At 39.5% G+C, this 24,541-nt stretch overlaps 1 protein-coding gene across 1 annotated transcript in view; it reads right to left on the bottom strand.

The window, feature by feature from the left end:
- FMN1 (formin 1) overlaps nt 1-24,541 on the bottom strand; it is a 279,933-nt gene that overhangs the window by 170,637 nt on the left and 84,755 nt on the right. Inside the window, exons 4-5 of the mRNA XM_055316676.1 lie at nt 17,971-18,734; nt 13,437-13,587 (exon numbers count right to left, since the gene is read on the bottom strand). Of these exons, the coding sequence (XP_055172651.1) occupies nt 13,437-13,587; nt 17,971-18,734 (915 nt within the window). The remainder of the gene's footprint in view (nt 1-13,436; nt 13,588-17,970; nt 18,735-24,541) is intronic.

Raw genomic sequence — 24,541 nt, 5'->3', positions numbered from 1 at the left:
ACCAGGGAAAGTGAGCACATGCTATATGCTATCCTGCAGGCTGCCACGTGGATGGAATAACACAGTGATCCAAAATATTTACTTACTGTTATCCCTGAAGAATAAGCCCCTACCTGAGTCCTGACTGCAGTCATCAGTGTATGTACCCTGAGGTTCTCGTAGGAATGAATCACCTCCTGATAGCAGGCAAGTGCAAAAAGCACACAGTAAGTGATTTGCCCAGAGTCACCAGCCACCTGACTACTAGGCCTGTGCACTCACCCTTGAAATACATCTCATTCCTGCAAGAAGGTACACTCCTCATCCCTCACGTTGCAACAAGGCAATAGCCTCTAAAACGTGAAAATCAAAATGCGTACGAGTTTTAGGGTAGCAAAGGAAAGGTTTTTTGCTTCCTTTTCTCCTATAAAACCAACTCTGAATTGTGGGACTGAGTATCAGAACCAAAACCTGTCTTCAGTGAAACTAGGAGGCCCCCTGCAATTATCAAAACAGAAAATGTGAAGGCAGAAGTCGTTAAAAGAGTAGCAAATTCCACAGCATGGTGGAAGGACAAACCTGGTTGTCTGCAGGGGAAGGGAGAACCTCGGACATGCACAAATTAGAGGGATCGTGTGCTCGCGGAGGCAATGATGAGGTGGGGAGCCAAAAATAAGGGGATAATTTAAAAGTGGTATACAGTGCAAGTAGATGCCAGATGTATAATCTCACCTGTGTTCAGGAAATAGAGTTTCTGGAGGAATTCAACCAGAAAGACTTGGGGTTCATGGACATCAGGCAAAGTAGACAGTAGAGTGGAGGTCTTGTAGTGGAATGGAATAATTTTTAAAATTCCACATCCTTTCTTAGCCTCTCTGTCAGAATGCTAGCTGCTGAGGCTAAGATATGAAAGGCTGACATATCAGCCCCAATCAGGTACCTAGAGAAATTCCATCTGAAAAAACACATCAGTCTAAAAGCAAAGACAAGGGGCTCCTGGGTGGCTACGTGGGTTAAGCACCTGCCTTCAGCTCAGGTCATGATCCAAAAGGGAGCCCACATCAGGCTCCCTGCTCAGCAAGGAGTCTGCTTCTCCCTCTGCCCCTTCCCCCACAACTCCATATTATCTCTCTCTCTCTCTCAAATAAATAAATAAAACATTTTAGAAATAAAATAAAATAAAATAAAAGCAAAGACAAACTCCCAACTGAAGTGGCTGGTCTGCAACTGTTTGCTCCACCATGTGATCCACCACTGGGCAAATCTTGTCCATTTCTACTGAGCTTCCATCCAGATTTATCACACCTCAGTCTCATATGTGCAATAGCAGCCAAAGATCACCAACTATTTGAAGACTCCTTTAACATGCAATACAGATGTCAGAACCAAAAAAATATTAAAAAGGAACTTGGAAGCTGGAACAGAAGGAAAGAAGTAAGCAAAAGACATATGTAAAGAAACTATAATTTATGAACTTAAGAAGTTAATTGTATTCTTTAAAAAATGTAAAATGAACTTTGAAATACAAAAATCTTTGTCTATCAAAATAGGAAGTCCATAGTGCTAAGAAAGTGAGAACTACTAACACCTTTGGAAGCACTCTAACTTACCCAAATCTTCCCCAAAAGACCCACTCTTCTGATTTTATGTTTATTATTGCCTTGCTTTTATTTTTTGTTATAATTTTATCACAAATGTATGATTCCATAAACTTTATAGGCTTTCACAATTTTGACCTTCAAGTCAATGGAATTATTCATGACTTTTGTCACTCAACATCTCACTTAAAAATCATCGATGTGGATAAGCTAACTCATTTTCAAAGCTGTATAGAATTCTATTCTGTGCCCTAACCTCAGTCTACTCATTTACTCTGGTGATAGTGTCATTTTCATATTTTTGCTATTATAAACAAAGCCTTTACAAACATTCTCATAGGAATCTTCTGGTACAAATGTGTAGAAGTTTGAACAGAGGGTGTACATGTTTACATGAACCAGGTAAAGCCAATGTGCTTTCCAAGTGCATGCAACACTTGACTTCCCAATTAGCACACTGAGAATTCCTACCATTCCACATCCCTCTGAAATTTCACAGTTCTACTATTAATTTTTGCCAAGCTGGTGGGTATAAAATGAGATCTCTGCATTTCTTAGTTGCTGACTTGTTGATTATCTCTTCACATGTTTATTGACCATTCCAGGACAAGCCCTTTCATGTCTTTTGCCTATTTTCCTAGTAGAAGGTGATCAAGTGATTACTGATCAGTAAAAATTCTATATATATTTTGGAGAGTAATTCTTCTTCAGTTATATATGTTATGAATGTTTTCCCTAAGCTTGCAGCTTATCTTTTCATATTTTTGGGCTATCTTTTGATGAACAGGAGTTTTTTATTTTAGTGCACATATTTCTTATTTGATTTATACTTTTTGTGTCTTTTCCATGTGAGGTTAAAACATAGGCTCCTATATTCTTTTTAAAAACTATTAACTTTTTCCTTTCATGTACTTGATGCATCTGGAATTGATTTTTATCCATGATATAGGAAGGGATCTATTTTCTTTCCTTTGGGATATATATATATATATATATATATATATATATATATATGATATATATATATTCAATTTTTACAATATTTCTTAATAGTCAATTTTACCCACTGAACTGAGATACCACATTTATCATATATTGATTTTTGCTTCTGAACCCTCAATTCTATTAATCTTTGTTTAGTTTTCTGTGCCAATTATTACCATACCATAACTACCTTATTTTTCTTGATATGAGATAGAATAAGTATCCTGGTTTTTCTTTTTCATATTTTTTTCTTTTTCTGAGTTTTATGTTTCTTATTCTCTGACTTAAGGAAAAATAGTTTTGCTACAGATACATATATGATTCTATAAAATTCCTTGGATTTTCATGTGTTTAACTTCAGGCCAGTGGAATTATTTTATTGTGACTTTTTTATTAAACATCACAATTAAGGTTGTGTTTGTCACATTATTTTTTGAACCTCTGCTCTTTCACACAAATTTTTAGAATAAGCTTGTCAAACTCCAAATAATCCTATTTAGATTTTGATTGGAATTACTTTGAAACTAGATATCAATTTGGGGTTAACTGACATCTTTATAATACTGGTTTTCCTATTCATAAAGAGAATATCTCTCCTTCATTTAGGTCTACTTTAATGCTTTCAATACAGTAATTTTTATCCATTGCTGGATTCAATTAGCTAATCTTCTATTTAGGATCTTCACATCTATATTAGAGAAATTAGCCTGTAACGTTTCTTTACTTCCTGTCCTTGTCTGATATTGCTAGCAAGGCTATACCAGCTTTGAGTGTAACATCATTTTCTAGTCTCTAAAGCATTTTGTGTAAGAAGGAACTGTTTGATGTAATCAAACCATCTGGTACTCTGTGGGGAGATTTTAAATTACTGACCCAATTTCCTTAATATTTATAGGTATTCGGGTGTTCTGTTTCTTTTGGATTCTAATTTGTTAATTTATATTTTTCTAGGAAGTTGTTTATTTCATGTTAATTAGCAAAAGCTTGTTCATGGTATTCCCTTATATCTTATACATTTCTATTACATCTTGTAGTTATATTCACTTTTACTTTCCTAGAGTTTTTATATATGTTTGTTCTGCTCAATCCTGCCAAAAGTGTGTCAATTTTTTCAAAGAACAAATCTTTAACTTTACTGATCTTTTGTACTGTTTTAAAAGTTTTTAAAATTCTCATTCTCATTTTTAAAAATTTGGTTGAAGGATATGAAATTGTAAATATTTGATACCATTTGACCTAAAAAATGGCTTTTCTTGTCATTTAACCTAATATTTTTTCTAATTTCTTTGGCTTCATTTTTTAGCTATTAATTTTGAAAGCTAAATTATTTTTTACCTTTTTCTTTCCTAATATAAACACTTATACATTTCCAGGAGTCTTGATAACCAATATTTTTATTTTCTGAGTTAAATGTGTTTTTTGAGTCCCATTATAACTTCTTTCTTGATCCATGAATTATTTACAGGTATTAATGTAAAATTTAAAAGGCAAGGAGGTTTTTGTTATTAACATATTTAAGTTCTCTATTTATTTGTAATTTCAGTTTGATCAGAGGATGTGGTCTGTATGAAAAACACTTGAAATTTATTGATATTAGCAGGACATTTTCATTTTCTTAAGCCTTTTAATACTGCTTAACTCTTTTTCTTTTCTTTTCTTTTTTTTAAGAGAGGGAGAAAGAGAGAAGGGAGGAGGGACAGATGGAGGGAGGGAGGGAGGGAGGGAGGGAGGGAGGGAGGGAGAGAAAGAGAGAGAATCTTAAGCAGGCTCCATGCCTGGCATGGAGTCCAATGCAGGGCTCAGTCTCACAACCCTGAGATCACAATCTGAACTGAAGAGTTGGCTGTTTCACTGACTAAGCCACCCAGGTGCCCCATAATACTGCTTATGTCTTAAAATTACATCCATGTATAATGCTGATGAAAATTAAAGTATAATAGCTATTCAGTCTATTTTTTTATGGAAACCAACCTAAAATATCATACTTTAAATTCCATCATCACCTAAATCAGCCACTCTAGACATGCTTATATTTATTTGTAGCTTAACATGTTCTAAAAGGAGTCATGCAGGCCACCTATGTCCCTGCCAACAGCTGGCACACTTAAAACTGTACTGCAAACGTGGATTACCAAGCCAAATAAAAATAGTACTAGAAAATAGAGGCAAATTTTCTCACCTTTTTGTTCTATTACATTGTTTTCTCTTGGCACACCTTGAGGACATTCACCTCTGAGCATCCAATTTAAATTCATTTAAAAAAATCACATTGTCCTGTCCCAGTGGGCACACACAGAAAGGACCGAGTAAAAGTGACCTCCTATAGTTCTCTAGGGGCTCAGATGCCATCACTGAATGAGAAATGGCAACTCTGCTCGAGTCCCCTCTGAAGTAAGTACTATTATTATTCTCACCTTATAGAGGAGGAAATTGTACAGAGGAGCCTTAGAAGGATGAAGAGCCTTTCCTCATGGATACAGTGATGAGTCAGAAAGAAACCCATGTTGAACCACTACACTACCCCCTTCTGTCCTGACTAGTTGTGACTCTCTGTGTACTGGGTGTGCTGAAACAGCCAGTCAGAAGCCTAGAGCTCAGGCCTCCACGACAGCCTTGCTACTGGCTTCTTGGTGAGTGACTCTGGGGCAAACCCCAAGATCTCAGGTGACAGGACTCACAGACAAGCACAGGGACTTTGTACCTATCTCCTTCCACATGTACGTTCAAACTCAGAGGCTTACCCCTTCCTCTGGTGGCAAATGAATGGCTGCATCCTACAGGGCTGAGTTATGTGGATATCACCGCACCCCAAGAGGATATGTAATACAAAACAAAGACATCACATGGTCCAGTTTCTCCAAGGTCTAACTAAATCAGGCTAAACATTGTATACTTTAGACATTTTGCTGCTACATTCTGAATCACATTCTTCTCTAAGCAACCATCTCAATGTCTCATTTTTTCCATTAGTAACATAATTATAGTACAGAATGAACTATCTATAATAAGCCCCAGCTCAAGTAATGTGGCTTTCAGTTGGCTACATTTTAAATAATTCTTTGTTAATTAATGCACCTTATCCCAGTGTTGTAAGTACCCTTTATGTTCCTAAGTTGGACAGGAAAGAAGAGAACCACACCCAGAGTGTAGGATCCAAAATCCTCAAAATCAATATAAATGCAATAACCATTTGAAAGCAAAGTTTAAAAGTTAGTTTTTGTGCTTGCTGTAAACTAAGGAAGTTGTACAAGAGTCTACAAGAAAGTAAAAAGTGATGTGATAATTAGGTCATGAATTAACCCCCTGGTACTTGCAGCTCTAAATTATTTTTAAAGACCCCCTTCTCACCTCCTAGGATATTTTGCACATGCAAAATGCCTAATTGACTAATAAGGTACCTAGCATAAAAGGTAATTAATGAAAATGAAAACACTAAAACTCAGGTTATTTAGTAACCAGAGCCTGGAGCCAGATCCCAATTAAACCACTCCTGGGTGGAGGAAGGGATCAGAATGCCCAATAGGTTCCATCTGGCTGCTTCGGTGGGTGGGTCAATCTAGAGCCTCATGTTCTTCTCAAATTAGCCTTTCCACCCTCTCCTTTCCATCACAATGAGAAGCTAGGACAGTCCCCCTGTCCTAGCTCCTGGACTGGAGGGCTCCTAGTCTCTCCCACTCACATGTAAGGGGCTTGGCAGCTAAGCAATCCAGCTGGAAGCAAGCATGATTCACTAGCTCTTCTCAGCCCAATCCCTTTTGTCATTCATTCCACTGGAGGGGCCCCTAACCTTCCAGTCTCATTTGTACCCCACCCAGGAGATCTGATAATGGTCCTGGCAGAGCTGGGGCTTTTCTTAACTTCTGGCAGGGGCCTCGCTGACCCATAACATGGCTCTACACATGATTTCTTCTCATACTGTCTTTGTAAATTGACCATGGCTAACCTTGCTGCCCTAATCAGATCAATCAGAATAACATTTCTTTAGCTGCTGCATGCTGGCAGCCTCCCTCCCTGGCTGAGCCATGACTCAGAGTCAGGCTCAGAAGGCGAAGGCGGGTTTTGGAGTTGCCAGTGGTCTCAGGTTTCCTTTGCTTTTATCACAGTTGGTGAGCTTCGTAAGGCCCGTGTTTACAGCCATGCAAATTAGCCTCAGCTGGAGAGAAATCAGGTCAGGCCTAACCAAAATCAAGCTCTGGGCCAAAAGGTATTTTATCAACAATTGGAAATGTGGCCATAGTCATGGGGTCAAGCTAGACTGTCTTGAAAAACACATGGGCAGCTCTGTCTGGTATAACCTGAACTCTGGGCTGGCCCCTGGATCCTGGACACTCTGAAAGAGGAGGGAGGGAGGATGGTAGAGGGCCAAACCAGCCTGGGGGGTGGGGGGCTGGCCAGGCTGACTAGTGGCAGATGTGGCCAAATGCATTTTCTATTGAGTGGAGACAAGTGTGAGGAGGGAACACCACATCTTTGAGGGAAAAAAACTGAAGCAGGAGGCTGGCGTGCATTATATCCCATGCTACTCACCAAGGAAGCACAGTCCAAATGTGCAGGTTCTTTCTGCTCCCACACTTGTACACACTTGGTTTCAAGATGTGTGTGTGCATGAAGGTGTCCACACAGATATGATCTGATATTCGGCATCTGGAAAGCATCTTTAAAAACATGCACTTTGGATGCCATGACCATTACAGAGACTCAGGCCAGAAATGTGACGTGACTGGACACACACACAGCACCTGCTAACTACTTACCTCGAAGACAAGACCTCTGGTGCCTTTCCATTGCAATTTTCCCCATCATATTCCCAGTCAACACCCCGGTACATAAAGAAACTTAGTTTAAGAGAATTCTCCAGTTCATTTATGTCTCTTAAATTGGGGGTTATTGACAACTATTCCCTGAGCTCCCACATATCTATGACTCCCACAACATGGAGGGATGGTATCAAGTGGCTTGATCTAGCAGATGGTGCCTGGGGGCTGAGTGCTAAGAGGCTGGTTCATATGTAAGCCCTCATCTGTCTTCTCTCTAGTAAGTAAAAGGAAAGTTGGTGTATCTTGAGTGCCTCTATTTTCAAGGTGGAAGTAACAATGGATCATTGTAATTCATCTAAAGTTTGTGTCTTTAAACAGATGAGAATGGAGACCTAGAGAATTTCAGGAACTTGCCCAAGATTCAATAGTTGGCTAAGGTCAGAGCCAGACATAGAAACCAGGCCTAATGACACCAAAGCCAGTGCTTCTTTCACTAAACGATGACCAAGGAATACAGGTCAGCCTTCTCCAAGTGAACTTCAAGTCAGTACTTGTAGTTAAACTGAGACCATCAAACCCAAGTAATTAAGAGCACAAGCTCTGGGGTGTTTGTTAGATCCATTTCCTTACCACTAAAAAGCTGTGCGAGGCTAGAAAAGTTATATAACCCCTCTAGGCTAACAATCCCTCATCTGCGAAATGGGAATAATAGCAGCAACCCTCTTCTTGGGTTCTTGTGACAATGAGATAAGTTAGTATGTGCCAAACACTCAACCAAAATCATGTACTATTATCGCTGTTGAAATCCTTGTCATCTTCACTTGAAATACATTACATAAATGCAAGGTTAATTAAGACTTATTTCTGTCCACATTAAGCATGTACCTGTGTGAGCACATGACCGTCATGTATACTGAAGATGTGTGCACTTTGCAAAGCATTTACGAGTTCAGTTGAGAAAGTACCCAGCGACCTGATTTTGTGACTTAAATGCACCTGTACGATTTTTACCTATTCTTGTTACAGCCTCACATACTTTTAGCTCAGAAGTGGAGGCCAGGGGACTCACTACATTGGCATTCATCACTGTCTAGCTCCAGTCCATGTCATAAGTCTTAGAAAAGGGCCTGAATTCAGCATAAATAAAAAAAGAGGTCCAGAAAAATATAGGCAAAAATTCAAAACTTTCTTCAACCAGGTAGAAGGATGCTTTTTAAAAATATAAATATTTGGAATGATTTTCTCTTAGCCTATCTTGTTATATCTAATCAGATTTTTTTTTTACGATTTTATTTGTTTATTCATGAGACACACACAAAGAGAGGCAGAGACACAGAGGGAGAAGCAGGCTCCCTGCCGGGAGGGAACCCAGGATCACGCCCTGAGCCAAAGGCAGACGCTCAACCACTGAGCCATCCAGGTGGCCTGATTTTTTTTGTTTTTTAAAACAAAATCTATATCTGAATGTATCTTCACTCTTTTTTTTTAAACTCCCCTCCCTTTAGATATGGAAGATTTAAAGAGTTCTGTGTGTGTGCACGCGTGCAAGCATGTTGTGAAGGTGATTCCAGGATCAGTTACATAGGGGCTAATCCTAACAGAGCACGCATTTTTATACTGCGATCATTCATGCTAACTAAGCACTGGAACTATGTCAAATAATAATTTCTATTCTACCAATACCTACAAGCCTTCTTAATACACACTTGGCTCCTGATACTTTGTGGGGATAACGTGCTCTCATGGTCCACAATGAAGAGACTTAACAAGACTTAACAAGGAGGTCACTGAGGGGCAGTTAACTCTTGCGTGGCTCCCCTTCTTCCTGCTCAAAGCAGTGCCTCTAGCCTAGTGTCTGGGCATTCTAAGGAGCCCTCTTGTGGCTGGGGACGTAATGAGCATCCTCATGACAAGGCCAGGGGCTGGAGTCCGCAGGGTTACTGCTCAACAGCCAACAGAGAAATACAGCTGGGCTCCAAAAATAATATTCAGATTTAACATTCTGAAAGAATCATTGATCTCAATAATCGACAAGCTCTAGACACTTTTTTTTTAAATAAGCAAATAAAGTCAAAATACAACTTAACTTTTTGGGCCACCTTATTTCCAAATAAAATTTGCAAGGCACAACTTTTGTAAACTGGTGCCAGTCATGGAGTAGATGCTCTCATTTGCTTTCAGTAGCTCTGGCCAGTCAGGGGCCTTTAAGCAGGAAAGCCCTTATCATTCCAGAATCTGGACACAGTGCTAGTGACCTCAAGGTCATATATGTTGGTGCCATCAACACATGGGCAAGTTATTTCACTCATTTCTATAGATGATAACCTCTAACCTCACTGCTCATTTTTCAAACATATGAGAAATATAAAGCAAATCATCCCCGCTTCTGGGAGAAAAAAATAAAGCACATACCTTACTAAGGCAGCCCAGAGAAATCATTTATGTATACAAAAGCTGAAGTTATATAAACTTAGCAGGCAACAGGTATGAAAACCCTATAGATTTATGTTCAGGCTTCCAAACAACGTTCTCGTTCCACCCTTCTCCCCTCCCTGCTAAACTGAGACACCAAGTCTGGGATTTGAGAATTACAGCTATGATCCTGGCCAAAGTGACCAAATTACAACTGAAGGCTCTTGGCTCCAGGAAGTTTCAACAGATTTGTGTCTGCTGAAGCATTGCAACCCCTCCCCAGCAGTCCCCGTCCCCATCCCCACCTAGAGTGCTCAGTCTTCATCTTATGAATTCTTAGGAAATATCTATTAAAAAGGCAAAGGGAGGGGAATGATTTTATGTATCTTTACAGAGGAGGGAACAAGCACAGAGATTATTTATAATTCAAAGTGAGATCTTGGCATCTCAAGAGAGGAAAAATAGTGACAGGTCATGCTGATTTTTCTGAAAGTTGTAGGGTGGGCTTGGAAAGCAAGTGGAAAGTTAATCAGAGCAGCCACTTCTTTGACAGGTACCGGGAGAAAGACTAGGATGCTAGAAAGCTAGGATGAAGACACATTCCTAGCTCCTGTCAAGGTGACCTACCTTTCCCTAGGAACAAATGTAACCCAGAGGCTATAGAAGTATGGGCATATTGACAGTGGAAACTTTGTTTTACAGGGCAAAAGACTATATAAACCAGTGTAAGATGAACTACCTACCAGATGTCTGCATGTGTCATTAAGAGAAGTTGTAGAATTCTATAAATCCTGAAAAACAGGAATGGTCTAGAGATCACCATTTGCAGATATTTCCAGAAATGGACATACTAATATTTTAAGACTCCTCAATGACCTCGGGAAACAATGATGTTCAAGAATTTCTTCATAAAACATTCTCATTGGTTCACAGACTAAGACTATTAATACATAGTCTTAGGAAGCACTTAAAGTACTTTCATAACCATGATTTCATTTTATCCCCATAACAAACCTGTAAAGGGTTGATATTCCCCATTTCATAGAAAAGGGATCTGTGTGGGAAAGTGAAACAACGTGTTCTGAGGTTATCAGGGACCAAAAAAAATATATAGGAGACAGTACTGAGTGTTGGTGGTGCCAACAGGAGCTGATGTTTTCAGCTCTGGTTCTCAATTTGGAGACTACTATATTTGCAGTGTCAGAATCGTTTGGTGTCACAAATGAGGATGGCACATGCCCAAGTATGGGATACAAATCTAAGTATTACAGCTGGTATTTAGAATGGTTGATACATTCAAAGGAAAACTGCTCTAAATCTAAATATCTTGTTGTTGAAGTTATGCCTAAAGCATCCTTTTATTCAAAGATTTAGGTTCCTACTGGAAGACTGAATCTGAAAAAAAAAATACCTCGGGATACTTTTCCTATACTTTTACAGTATAGGAAATACTTTGGATTTGCACAAGTGTTGCTGTATTTTGTTGATGATTTTGTTAATGACCCCTCTCATTTATAAACATTGGCTCAGTTATCCCAATAAAATCTGTGACCATCATTCACATGGCAAATCCATGTTTAAATTAAGGGGAATTGAAGACACATCCTGAGGCTCTTGTACATCCTCTCCAGTGTCTGTTGTCACCAACACTTTCCTGATTACCGGTGTGCAAACCCAAGAAGTCACGTCATCTTTCTAGGTCTCAGTTTCTCACGTGCCAAATGAGGGCACTGAATTCACCAATTGGTAAGGTTCCTTCTAATCCTCAGATGATAAGATATTATAGAACAGGATACCTGGCTCAGCCTAAGAATATATGTAACTTCTTACTGATAACCACTGCCGGTGACAGGAACTTCAAATGCAATTATAAAAGATGAAATAGAAACTAGTGTCTTGAGTTCAGCAGAAGCTTAGACAGTTCTGACAGCTGCTTCTGAACTAGGAATGTCGAGTGGGCTGAGGAATGAAGACTAGCTCTGCTTAGGAGGTATTCCCATGTAGGTCTCAAAGTTGGCTGAGCCCCCACGACCAAGATTCAGAATGTTTGACTTCTAAATCTCTAACATACACTCCACTCCGATCATTAGAAATGAGACCCATTTGGCCAGGGTTCATCCTGGTCACCTTGTGTGGGAATCATTCTGCGGTTAAGCTGAAGAAGTTGGGCCTCTGATGCTGAAACTCCTCAGCTGTTCAAAACCTCTGCAATTTACTTTCACTTTCATTTTAAGAGAAACAACAACAAAAAAATCTGACTCTTGGAAGAGACCAAGGCATCCATCTCAATGTGTGAAATGTGACCAGGAGCACAGAGGGCAGGCTCAGAGTTTTCTGGCATTGGTTCAGCTCGGGTTTTTTTCTTTTTCTTTTCTTTCCTTAAAAATTTTATTTATTCACTCATGAGTCACAGAGAGAGAGGGAGAGACACAGGCAGAGGGAAAAGCAAGCTCCCTGCAGGGAGCCTGATGTGGGACTCAATCCTAGGACCCTGGGATCATGCCCTGAGCTGAAGGCAGGTGCTCAACCACTGAGCTACCCAAGTGCCCTGTTTTTTTCCATTTTTCCCCCTAAAACTAAAATCCCAGCTTTGGCATAGACCATAAGCTCACTGAATACACCCACCAGGCTCAAGACCATCAAGCCCAACAGATCTACAGGTTTGCCTCCACTTGAAGAGGGATATGAAGGCATACCTCATTTAATAACTACTTAGAATAATAATATGAGTAGTCATTATCTCAGGTTACAGTGAGGGGATGGAGGCAAAGAGAGGAAGGACTTTGACCTAGGTTGCACAGCCCTAGCAGTGCATGGCTCAGCTGCCATTGAACTTCACATCTGGGTAACTGCTTGGGGAACCTTGAACTTGCTCTCTGATGTATAGCTGGTGGCCTTTGACTTCAAGTCCTCATGTCTTTGCTCAGAAGTCAGCTTCTCCGTGAGGACTATTCTGAACACTCCACTTAAAACTGAAGCCCTCCTCCCGCCCCTTCACCCTGCCCCTGCCAAAATTCATCTTCCTTACCCTATCACGTAGTTTAATGTTTTGTTTCTAACACTGATTTTTAATGTAAGTATCACATGGCAAAGGTCTTTGGGGTTTCCTCATCAAACAATCCCAGATGCTCATACTATACTATTCAATAAAACTTTTTATAATGACAATCTTAAAAAAAAATCTGTGCTATATGGTAGCTACTAGCCACAAAAACAAAACTGAAAAGTGGCAAGTGCCACTAAAGGACTGAATTTTTAGTTTTATCTAATTGTATAAATTAAATGTAAACAGCCACGTGTGACTAATAGTTACCATCCTGAATCACATGGGCCTAAAATAAAATCAAGCATAAATACACTCCCAGTAAATATTTGTTAAATGAATGGATTTATAAATAAGTTAATGAGTAAAACATATTTTCCATATAATACACGGCCTACTTCCACTGATTGCAAGTTAAATTTTATATTTTTCAATAGAATTATTAGCTGAAAAGAGTCTAGATTAAATTAAGAAAAGTTTGAAAATTCAGACATGACTGAAAGTACAAGCACAGATTTCTCAAATTGTTGACTCCCTATTGTCATCAGTGACTTAAAACCTTCCAAAACATTTTTGGAAAACAGAATGATAGCAAACCAGCAGCGCATAATGAATTCCCACATACAACAAAAAAAGAGAATGATTACTAGAGTCACTCAATACCTTTTTGACCTTGTTCTTTTTCTCATAAGTCTCTGAGAGAGGCTTTTTCTTCTGCTGAGTTGTGTCTTTGGAGAATAAATACTCAAATTCACTAGTATCCTGAATATCAGGTTCTTCTAAGGAATCCCATAAGGTTGGTGTAGCATTTTGGCTTAAAAGAGAAAAATGACAAGGTAAACATTAACCTCAGAACAGAATATCATGAAATTTCTTATTCATTTTATAACTCACTTAAGATATATATATTTATATATACAATATATATTTATTTATATTTCCTTCTAGCAAAGTTTGATGAAAAGCTTTTCATGTTACACTTTTTAATGTCAAAATATACTCTAGAACATCAAAGGCAACACCCATTTCCACAAATGAATGATCATCACATACAATCAAAGAGAGAGAGAGATCTAGAGAGATCATGTGGGACCAGAAACCCTGGGATTCACAGGATTGAAGCCACGTAAGCTGTTCCTCCCTCAGTCTGTGGCGTTTCCATCATGGGTTAAAATGAGCATCATATAAATGCTGAAAAGATAACCAATTCTGAGATATTAATGGGATAATTCTTTTAAAAAATTCTTAAAAAGAATAAAATTCTTCACCTTCGACTGAGGTAAAGATTTACTCTCTCTTTGGACTCTTTCTAGTATTTCTAAAAATGGTTTTTAGGATTAGCTCAGGTTAACTTAGGGCAGGACCCATAATTTGTGAACAGACTGAGCTCACTTAAAAATACTTGATTTAATAACACTTTTCCCCAACAACAGTTATATTCAACAATGAAAATGAACCAAAAAACTTCATTGTACCAGGCCCACAGAGATTTCAACTAATGCAACCATGGAGAGGCTGTATTTTTTGTTTCTGTTTTTTGTTTTTGTCTTAAAAAAAAACAAGGGCACCCTAGTTTTGAAACAAAGAAAGAGAAGATATGGAGAATCAGGTACAAAAGTACAGCCTCTGAGACCACACTTGGAAGGGTTTCCTTCAGAACACATTTTCCCCCAAGTGTCTGCTTTCTTATCTTATTTTTAAACCCATAGACAGAATACCCGTAGACAGAAAAAACTAATGTTTCATTCACACATGTATTGTTTTGTAAATATATGTATATATTATGATCCATAATGTCTATAAGTAACTACCCCTTGTTTTAATATGTATTTTCTCTGTCACTGAAAACTAAAAGAACTATTATTATATGGAGCGGCCCACAAAATTTTTTGATGCTAAAAGGTGATTTTCTTTTTTTTTTTAAGATTTTATTTATTTATTCATGAGAGACAAACAGAGAGGCAGAGACATAGGCAGAGGGAGAAGCAGGCTCCCTGTGGGAAGTCTGATGTGGGATTTGATTCCAAGACTCTAGGATCACACTCTAAGCTAAAGACAGATGCTCAACCACTGAGTCACCCAGGCATCCCTAAAAGGTAATTTTCACATTCAGCACTGTTGGGAAGATGGACTTCTCGGATTTCTGTGTTCACCTTTTGCTATATGGCTGCCTTTCCCATGAAATAGGGACATTTTGGCGTGTTCAGATTCACTTCTCTACACTTTTTAAAATAATATAATAATTGAGCCATTTAAGAGTATATGTGTGACATGTATATAACACAGGACAGTATAATGAATACCTATAAAATCATCACCCAAGATCTAGAAGACTTCCAATGAAGTACATGCAACCATGTGTTCCTGCCCCAGCCACCCACCTCTACCACTCACTTAACTTCCATTTGAGATGCAAACATCATTAATGTTAAGTGCTTATCTCAGCAGTACTTAGAAAAGGGGCTCTTGATGACAGAAAAGATGGCAGGGAATTCTGAAGCATGCAGCCTGTTAAGGGTTGCTGGTCTGCCTCTCATGAAGGTTCTGGAAAGCTGAAGAGAAGGTATATAGAGGGAGGTGGTGTGATGCATAAGGGGGATTCGATTGTTCAGACCCATGCGTCCCCCACCCTCCAACCCTGCACCTGTACTGCTTGGCCTCAGCTCCAAGGACTCTGAGCTCACACTAGTAGGGCTAGTGCTAAAACCCACTCCTATTCTAGAGTAAGTAGGCTTTGGCAGGTTGAGCCCTTCCTCCATCACCATGTATTACATCTAATAACGAATAAAAGAATTTTGGAATACTACTTCTCAGTGAGCTGGGGACAGCTAGCATTTGGTGGGGTGGTACCAAGGACTCAATCACTATAGACCATCTCATCTGTTATAATGGCCAACTCCTCTCTCATGACTGAATGTTGAAATCTAGCTCACAGGAAAAGGAAGGTAGAAGAAGAAGGAAGGAAGAAAGACTAGAGGGGAGAAATGGTGGGAGAAGTGGAAGAAAGAGGAAAGATAAAGGAAAAATAGATATTAGGAGGTCAAAAAAGTAGATAGGCGAGGATTTCTTTTTCTTTAAATAATTCTTCCCTATTCTAGAAGCCAGAAAATAGAAACCAAAGAATGCAAAGGAGAAGTTAAAAATCAGCTCATGTCAGTAGTGAAAAGCCATCTAATTGGATGAGAGGCAGTGCATACATAATAGAGAAAAATCATATTTTACTCCTGGCTCCCCAGAAGACCAACTACAAAATTTATCATGCATATATTATATACAAAGTGCTCACCTTTCTGGTTGTACAAAACACTAAAAGCCTATTTCCTCTCTTTTTGATAAATACACCTCAAATAATTTTAGTTTTGTACATAAATCAATACTATACAGAATCTCTACAGCCTTTTCGTGTAAAAGAAGTATCCATGCTCTGAGGGTGCAAAACAATCTTGAGGGACCCACGATAGGAGAGGCTAAATGTGTGGAGCAGCAGGCAGTGGCCACGTTGCTTCCTCGTGTGGGGAAGTCAGTATATTCATCTCCTTTTCATTTCGCTCAAAGCTGAACTTATAGTGAAACTAGTAAGAACTTGAGTATGTCATTGTTTTCTTTCTCAAAATGGCCAATGACATAAAGAGGGAAAAACATAATGATTTTCTCCAGTTTGACTCTGTCCCTTCTTGGCCAGTGGGCAAAGGGCCCGTATCTCCCAGCAGTTCTGTTCTACCACTGCTCTGGTGAAGGATGTTGGCTGCTGCTGAAGTCTTGAGGGGAATGGAGTGGGGGCAGGCTAGTAAGACATAGGTGTGGAACACTTACACGTGCTGTCAGGACATACCACCCGAGGGCACACAGGTGGGACTCATCACCCTGGAATGTTGGTACATTAATTCAAGAGCACTAATAAGGGAATACAGCTCCAAATAAATATTCTGGGAAACTATTTCTTAGGAAATGTCAACTGAGTCTTGAATGGGACAAAAAGGAATACTAGTATTGCAGCTAATCATTAGGAGCTATTTCAAGATCTTTTCTCTCTCTCTTTTAAACCATTCATTTGGGAAATAACAAAGTATCAGCATTTTTAAAAAAGTATCAGGATTTTCCACACATAAACCCTTGGTTCTTATTTCATGGCTAGAGGAAAGAGGCCAATATGAAGCACATAATCAACGAAGTTCATCATATGCTTAGTTTGAAGGTAATCCCCACTCCTCCTATAGCGGTTTCCAGTTGCTTTATAATTGTAAATTTCATGTTATTTTTCATATCCTGTCTTCCACATACAAAATGTTATATAAATTGAAAGATTCACCACCACATGTTGATTTGAGGAATAAGCTAAAAAATTTACTTTTAAAAATGTGTTCCCTATTTGCTGTTCTTCGCAAACAAATGGACTTCAAATCTAGAGATTGTGAAGAAGCAACCCAACATCTCTCTCATTGTCCTCTTGACAGACTGAAATGAGGCAGAAGAAATTAGATTCAAATATATTTGAATGGAAGTTTCCAACCAACCTACCTTGCTGCCTTACAGACTCAGCTTAACAAGCTCTACAAATGTTGGGTGTGCTATATCAGCACTTTCTCTGAAGGACAACAAGGCATAAGATGTGAGCGCATGTAGCAGTTAGGGGAATGAGAGAGAGTTCAAGCAGAGATTTTTCTATTGTTAAGGTCAATTCTGACCTAAAGAGCTAACGATTCAGCTATGCCTGGCTCTTCTAATAAAACCCAAAAAATGACACATACCTGTTAAATGTCCAGATCATAAGGTTGAGGATCCCATCTAAAGACAAGACAGATATTCTAAAAATCTTCAGTGAACCTAAGTATAGGTTCAGGCTCAATGTCTTTATGATTACTTGCTAGCTGTAGGGATGTTGGAGAAGGCTCTAACCTAGACCACCGCTCTTCTCTAACAAGAGTCTGTAAAACGGAACCTTTATCTTACAGAAGGATCTGACATTGCAGAAACTGTTTCTTCCAGCAAGAGTCTGTAATAAATACAGACAAGACCTGGTAGAGGCACACATTCTCCCCCTAAACATTCGAACCTTGTTTATCCAAGGTATTCACTGTACTGCATCTGAGAATGAATGCTACAGTACACAGATATCCAACTGGTAAGAATAAAATGTCACTTGTGCAAAATCCTGGGAATTCACAATCTGAGAAGGGGCCAGAGGACTTAGGCTTACCTTTTATCACTTATTTGTATTCTAGTCCAGTACAAAGGCTTCATGGGGCAGCTTGGCTCAATGGCTGGCTTCCGAGGACACTGGCTAGAAGGGCCAACTCCGAAGAAAAGTCCAGGAGGAGGTGGGGGTGCAAGTCCTGGAGGTGTGGGAGCAGGAGGAGGCCCCCCACTGTTGGGCAGAGTAGAGGAATTAGGAAGCGGTGGTGGAGGAGGAGGCAGAGGAGGCCCAGCACTTGGCGGCAGTGGAAGGGGTGGAGGGGGTGGTGGTCCAGCACTCACAGGTGGTGCTGGAGGTACTGGTAGCAAAGGTTCAAGTCCAGGGGGGAGGGGAGGAGGAGGAGGGGGAGGGATGACTGCTGGTAGGGGTGGTGCAGGAGGGGGAGGTGATGTCTTTTGCTGACTTGGTGAAATGCATTCCACAGCCTGAAGTGGTACATGGATGTCTTTGTTGTCATTTGGGGGAGAAAGCTGACTTAAAGAGGAGATATTCAGCTTTTTGGGTATTATCTGGTTATTTCTGATTGTCTTGCCTTCACCTTCACAGGGTTTGAGAAAAGTCTCTCTGTCTGTCTGGATGCACACATTTCTGTAGGTCTTTGGAGGATGATCATCGTCAGTGGAGATACACGCATCTCTCATCTCTTCACATCCTCCTCGCTGTCGGTGTTCTAACTCCTGTTTGAGATTTTCAATGGTTTCTTCTAGTCTTGCTGTAACCACGGCATGCTCCCCTCGGATATGAAATGCTTGAAGTTCAAACTGAGCCTGTAGAGACCGCAGTGAGGAAGAAAGTAAAAGAATTTATAAAAAAAAAAAAAAAACAAATATCAGAAATAAAAACTTCAAAGCCATCCCTGGGCCACCATAGCACAGCCCACATCAACACAGGGAAAGACAGAGATATTCTTTAGAGGATTTAACAGGCTATAAATTTCACTTTATGAATTTGCTGGGGAATAATTACCATAGATTAAGGCTTAAAGCAAAACTGCCCCCCTAAGAACTTGCACCCAGTTTTAATATCAAATGCAAAACAAAGTGTTCATAACAATATACACATGCTTGAATATATCTTTCACTACTTTTGGTTTGGAAAAAGAAAAAAAATTGAGATATTTCTGGCTATCCTCATAGTCTCCTTACCTCTTCTATTGGGTTTCTGGGCCAACACAGCAGAAACAAAAGGTGTGAGAAGAAGCTATCACACGTGTATTTTCTAGAGGTTTCCACATCAAAGCTGTTTCTGATCAGTATTTGGGTCTACTTCATAATCTTTCATAATATGGTAATAAATAAGCAATACAAATGCACAGAAAATGGGAACATTAAGGTTTGCTATTTTTCTCTTCCACATACCCAGTATTTTAAACTATAGTTTATAAGACATTGACCTTTTTTCCTATCTCAATTTTTTATTTGAATTCTAATTAGTTAACATATAGTGTAATATTGGTTTCCAGAGTAGAACTTCATGATTCCTCACTTACATAAAACCTCCAGCACTCATCACAACAAGTGCCCTCCTTAATACTCATCACCCATTCAGTTCATTCCCTGCCTACCTCCCTCCATCAACCCTCAGTACACTCAGTATGTTCTTCATAGAGTCTCTTATGGTTTGCTTTTCTTTTTTTTCCCCTTCCTCTATGTTCATCTGTTTTGTTTTTTAGATTCCACATATAAGGGAAATCATATGGTATTTGTCTTTCCCTGACTGACTTATTTCACTCAGCATAACACCCTCTAGCTCCATCCATGCCATTGTAAATGGCAAGATTTCATTCTTTCTGACGGTGGAGCAATATTCTATTATGTGTGTACACACACACACACACACACACACACACACACACAGACCACTTCTTCCTTATCCACTCATCAGTCAGTGACCATTTGGGCTCTTTCTATAGTTTGGCTATTGTTGATAATGTTCTTTTATAAACATCAGGGCACATGTGTCCCTTCAAATCAGTATTTTTGTGTCCTTTGGGTAAATATCTAGTAGTATGATTCCCGGGGCATAGGGTAGTTCTATTTTTAACTTTTTGAGGAACCTCCAAATTTTCTCCAGAGTGGCTACACCAGTTTGCATTCCCACCAACCGTGTAAGAACATCCCCCTTTCTCTGCATCCTTGCCAATATGTTGTTTCCTGTGTTAATTTTAGCCATTATGACAGGTGTGAGATGGTATCTCATTGTGGTTTTGTTTTGTATTTGTTTTGTATTTCCCTGACGGCAAGTGATGTTGAGCATGTGTCTATTGGCTATCTGGATGTCTTCTTTGGAAGAATGTCTGCATATCTTCAGCCCATTTCTTAATTGGATTATTTATTTCCTGAGTGTTTGATAAGTTTTTTTATAGATTTTGGATACTAACCCTTTATCAGATACGTCATTTGCAAATATCTTCTACCATTTCATAGGTTGTCTTTTAGTCTTATTCATGGTTTCCATTGCTGTGCAGAAGCCTTTTTTCTTGATGAAGTTCCAATAGTTCATTTTGCTTTTGTTTCCCTTGGGTCCAGAGACATGACTAGTAAGAAATTGCTATGGCTGAGGTCAAAGAGGTTGCCTGCCTGTGTTTTCTTCTAGGATTTTGATGAATTTCTGTCTCACATTTAGGTCTTTCATCCATTTTGGATTTTTTTTTATCTGTATGTTGTAAAAAAGTGGTCCAGTTTTCCCATCACCATTTGTTAAAGAGACTTTTTTCCCATTGGGTAATCTTTCCTGCTTTGTCAAACATTAGTTGACCATAAAGTTGTGGGTCCATTTCTGGGTTTTCTATTCTGTTCCAATGATCTATGTGTCTGTTTTTTGTGCCAGTTCCATACTATCTTGATGCCTACAGCTTTGTAACAGAGCTTGAAGTCTAGAATTGTAATGCTTCCCAGCTTTGCTTTTCAAGATTGCTTTGGCTATTCAGGGCCTTTGTGGTTCCATACAAATTTTAACGTTGTTTGTTCTAGCTTTGTGAAAAATGCGGGTGATATTTTGTTAGGGATCGCATTCAATGTGTAGATTACTTTGGGTAGTATAGACATTTTAACAATATATGTTCTTGCAATCCATGAGCATGGAATGTTTTCCATGTCTTTGTGTCCTCTTCAATTTCTTTTATTAGTGTTGTGTAGTTTTCAGAGTATAGATCTTTTACCTCTTTGGTTAGGTTTACTTCTAGATATCTTAAAATTTTTGGTGCAGTTGTAAATGGGAAGGACATTCACCTTTTTAATACTTATCTTTTCAGGTATTTCAATGCCTTGAGATTCTATGGTTTTACACTTATTAGCACAGAGCTGACATGCTCTCGATCATTAACTAGTCTGTTTCCTTGGCTTCAAAGCCTTTAGCCTACTATGATTAAATGGGAAGCAGTCAAATTTATAGTGTTATTAGGGTTTCTAGAATCCAGTTTCATGGTAATTAAAAATTCCTGATGACCTTATTTAATTTCTGCCTTTCTCGTCAGATTATACATTCCATGAGATACAATCAGGGAGGCTACCTGCTTTCACCTCTGTATCCTAGCAGCTAGCATGACAAGTACATAATACTGAAGAGATGGATAGATAAAAACCACTGCAACAGTTCTATCCAGTCATTGTCCTATGGGCCTTCCTGATGGCTAACCAAACTCTTCACTATAATTTCAGCCCACAAATGTCTAGAACCCCAAAGTGTATACAAGAGCAGATCCTTTTTGCGTAGGAAAGGTAGAGAATATTTGTAATGACCTCATCAGAGAAGGTAAAGACATGTGAAAATTCTCCACATTAAGACAAATTTTTTATACTAATTTTATACTATAGAAAGCTGTATTTATACTAGTCTTTTCCCCTTATGAACCAACTCCCAAATAACTGTGGTCAGAAGAGCCAGAGTCAAGGTTTTTCTAAATTTGATTTTTTTCATCTGTGAACACAGATGATGTGATCATCTGATGCAACTCTGAAAAAAACAGGAGAAATCTAGACACCATCTATTTCTTGTACAGCCAGTTAGGCACCTGAGCTCTAGATTCATACTTCCTGGTTTGCAGCCCAGCTTAGCCATTTGGTAGCTTTATAACCTTATACAGGGAACTTTGTGTCTTCAAGCCTGAGTTTCCCCAAGTGTAAAGTGAAGATGATCGTGTGCCATCTCAAGGGTTTTTAGAAAGGTATATGACATCTGAATAAATGTTACTATCAGGTACTGTTGCTAATGCTAATAGAAGAAAAGACTAACAGATTTTCAATGATTCTTTCACATTTCCAAATAATCCCACCTTTGTGGAATGATGGGCACAAGACCAGGAAAAGCTTTGTCAAGTCTGGATAAACAAGACATTTCAATATAAAAGTTTGCCCAGTCTTTCCAGAGTTCAACTACCAAGTGCCTGGAAGTAATTTCAAACTTTATTCAACTATGTGATCAAGATTATCTGTGTTTCAACGACCTGCCCATCGCCATCTGTTCCCCACTCCCCTACCCACCTCTATCTACAGCCTGCCTTGATGACCACAGAATCCCTCACCAACATGTCAGTTTCATTACAGTGACTGATTCTTTTCTGCCACAAACTAACTCTTGCCTGTTGTTCCCAACTAACCTTCTTCCAAGAAATTTGAGTCAAATAGCAATGATAAACTAATAACTTTCTTCAATTTTCAATTTCTTAATATGAAAAAGTTGCAAAGACACGTTTCACCGAGAAACATTCCTTCAATCACATGACTGACCTGCATCTACAGCAAACACCTTGGTCCTGCCCCACCCCCTCTCAACCAATGGTCTTCTGAAGCCACTGGAGCTGATATATGGACCTACACACTGTTTTGGTGACTATAGTGCATTTGCTTAGTTCAGTGGGGTAGAGCACAAATCAGGCAGGTTATTTGACCTCTCTGGACCCCCATTAGTACCATGGGGATACTAACAGATTCCACCTCACAAGACAGCTGAGAAGTAAATGAGTCGATAAATGTAAAACAGTATATAAAGGAGTATTTGGAACACAGTAGGTGCCACATAAGTTTGCTATCATTATTACTGTTTCTTCGCTGCCTGACAGATCCCAGAGGCCAGTGGCCACACCATCTTGCTTTCAGCTCTCCGCAGGCTCCTCACACCATGTTCTATCCATCTAAAGCAAAAATAGGGCAGCCCCGGTGGCACAGCGGTTTAGTGGCGCCTGCAGCCCAGGGCGTGATCCTGGAGACCCGGGATCGAGTCCCACATCAGGCTCCCTGTGTGGAGCCTGCTTCTCCCTCTGCCTGTGTCTCTGCCTCTCTGTGTCTCTATGAATAAATAAATAAAATCTTTTAAAAAAATAAAGCAAAAATAAAGATACCTCTTTTTTCTGAAGGAGTGATGGGGAGGGGCAGAGGGAGAGGGAGAATCATCAAGCAGACTCCCCACTGAGCAAGAGCCCCACACGGGGCTTGATCTCAGGACCCTTAAATCATGACCTGAGCTGAAATCAAGAGTCAGATGCTTAACCGACTGAGCCACCTAGGCACCCCTAAAGATATCTTCTTTAATCCGTTCTATCTGTTGCCCTTTCTTTCTCATTATCTCTTCTTCACAGCTGAATTTTTGGTGAAAAAAGCATACAACTCTTGCTTCATCTATTTTCTCATCCATTCCCCTTTAATCCAATTACAATTGGCTTCTGCCCCCTGTCCCTCACCCCCAACTCTTTGAAATCCTGTGATTTGAGTCTTACATTTGGTCAGCACTTTGCAGTTATCTTGTCCTCTAGGCTGTACTGTTAGAGTTGACTATTGTCCGTGCCTTGAGATTTTCTCTACCCACTTTTCTTTTCTCTACCCACTATACTTTCTCTACCCACCCCCACTTTCCTCCCATTCCTCAGCTCTCTCCAGTCAGTCTGGAGACTCCTCTCCCTCCATTCATCCCTTAAATGTTGTTCCCCAGGCATCTGGCTTACCATTTTACCCTTATCACACAATCTTTCTAGACCATCTTGCATGCTTATATGGTAAGCAATAATTACTTACTAGACAATATTACTTCCAAAGTGGTACCTTAAACTCATAATTCCAACTATTCTCTTGACAGGTCTACCTGCACCTCAAATTCAACATGTCTGAACTCATCATGAACTCATCATTGCCAAACCTCAATTTGTTCCTCCTCTGAAATTCCTTCTTGCAGTTAATGGCATCATCATCTTCCCAGTGATCACATTCAGAAACCTGGATGTCCTACTGGATTTCTTGTTTTCTCTCTCTCATTCCCATCATATGGTTTATCAACCAACCTCACTGATTTCTCTGATTCATTCCCTTCCTTTCATCCCAACTGCCTCAACTTTTCACTGGGTCCTCTTTCTCTGGACAAAGGAAAGAGCCACCTAACTAATCTTCCTGACCACAGTTTAGCCATACTGGTTCCAGGACAATTTTTTTTAATAAGTAAAGATTTTTATTCCTTAATATCTCCTTAATAACTGGCCATTAGGATGCCTGGGTGGCTCAGTGGTTGAGCATTTGCCTTTGGCCCAGGGTGTGATCCTGGAGTCCCGGGATCGAGTCCCATGTCCGGCTCCCTGCAGGGAGCCTGC

Source organism: Nyctereutes procyonoides, unplaced genomic scaffold, assembly GCF_905146905.1.
Source record: "Nyctereutes procyonoides isolate TBG_1078 unplaced genomic scaffold, NYPRO_anot_genome, whole genome shotgun sequence".
Lineage (NCBI taxonomy): Eukaryota > Metazoa > Chordata > Mammalia > Carnivora > Canidae > Nyctereutes > Nyctereutes procyonoides.
This window is presented reverse-complemented; position numbering and strand designations above follow the sequence as displayed.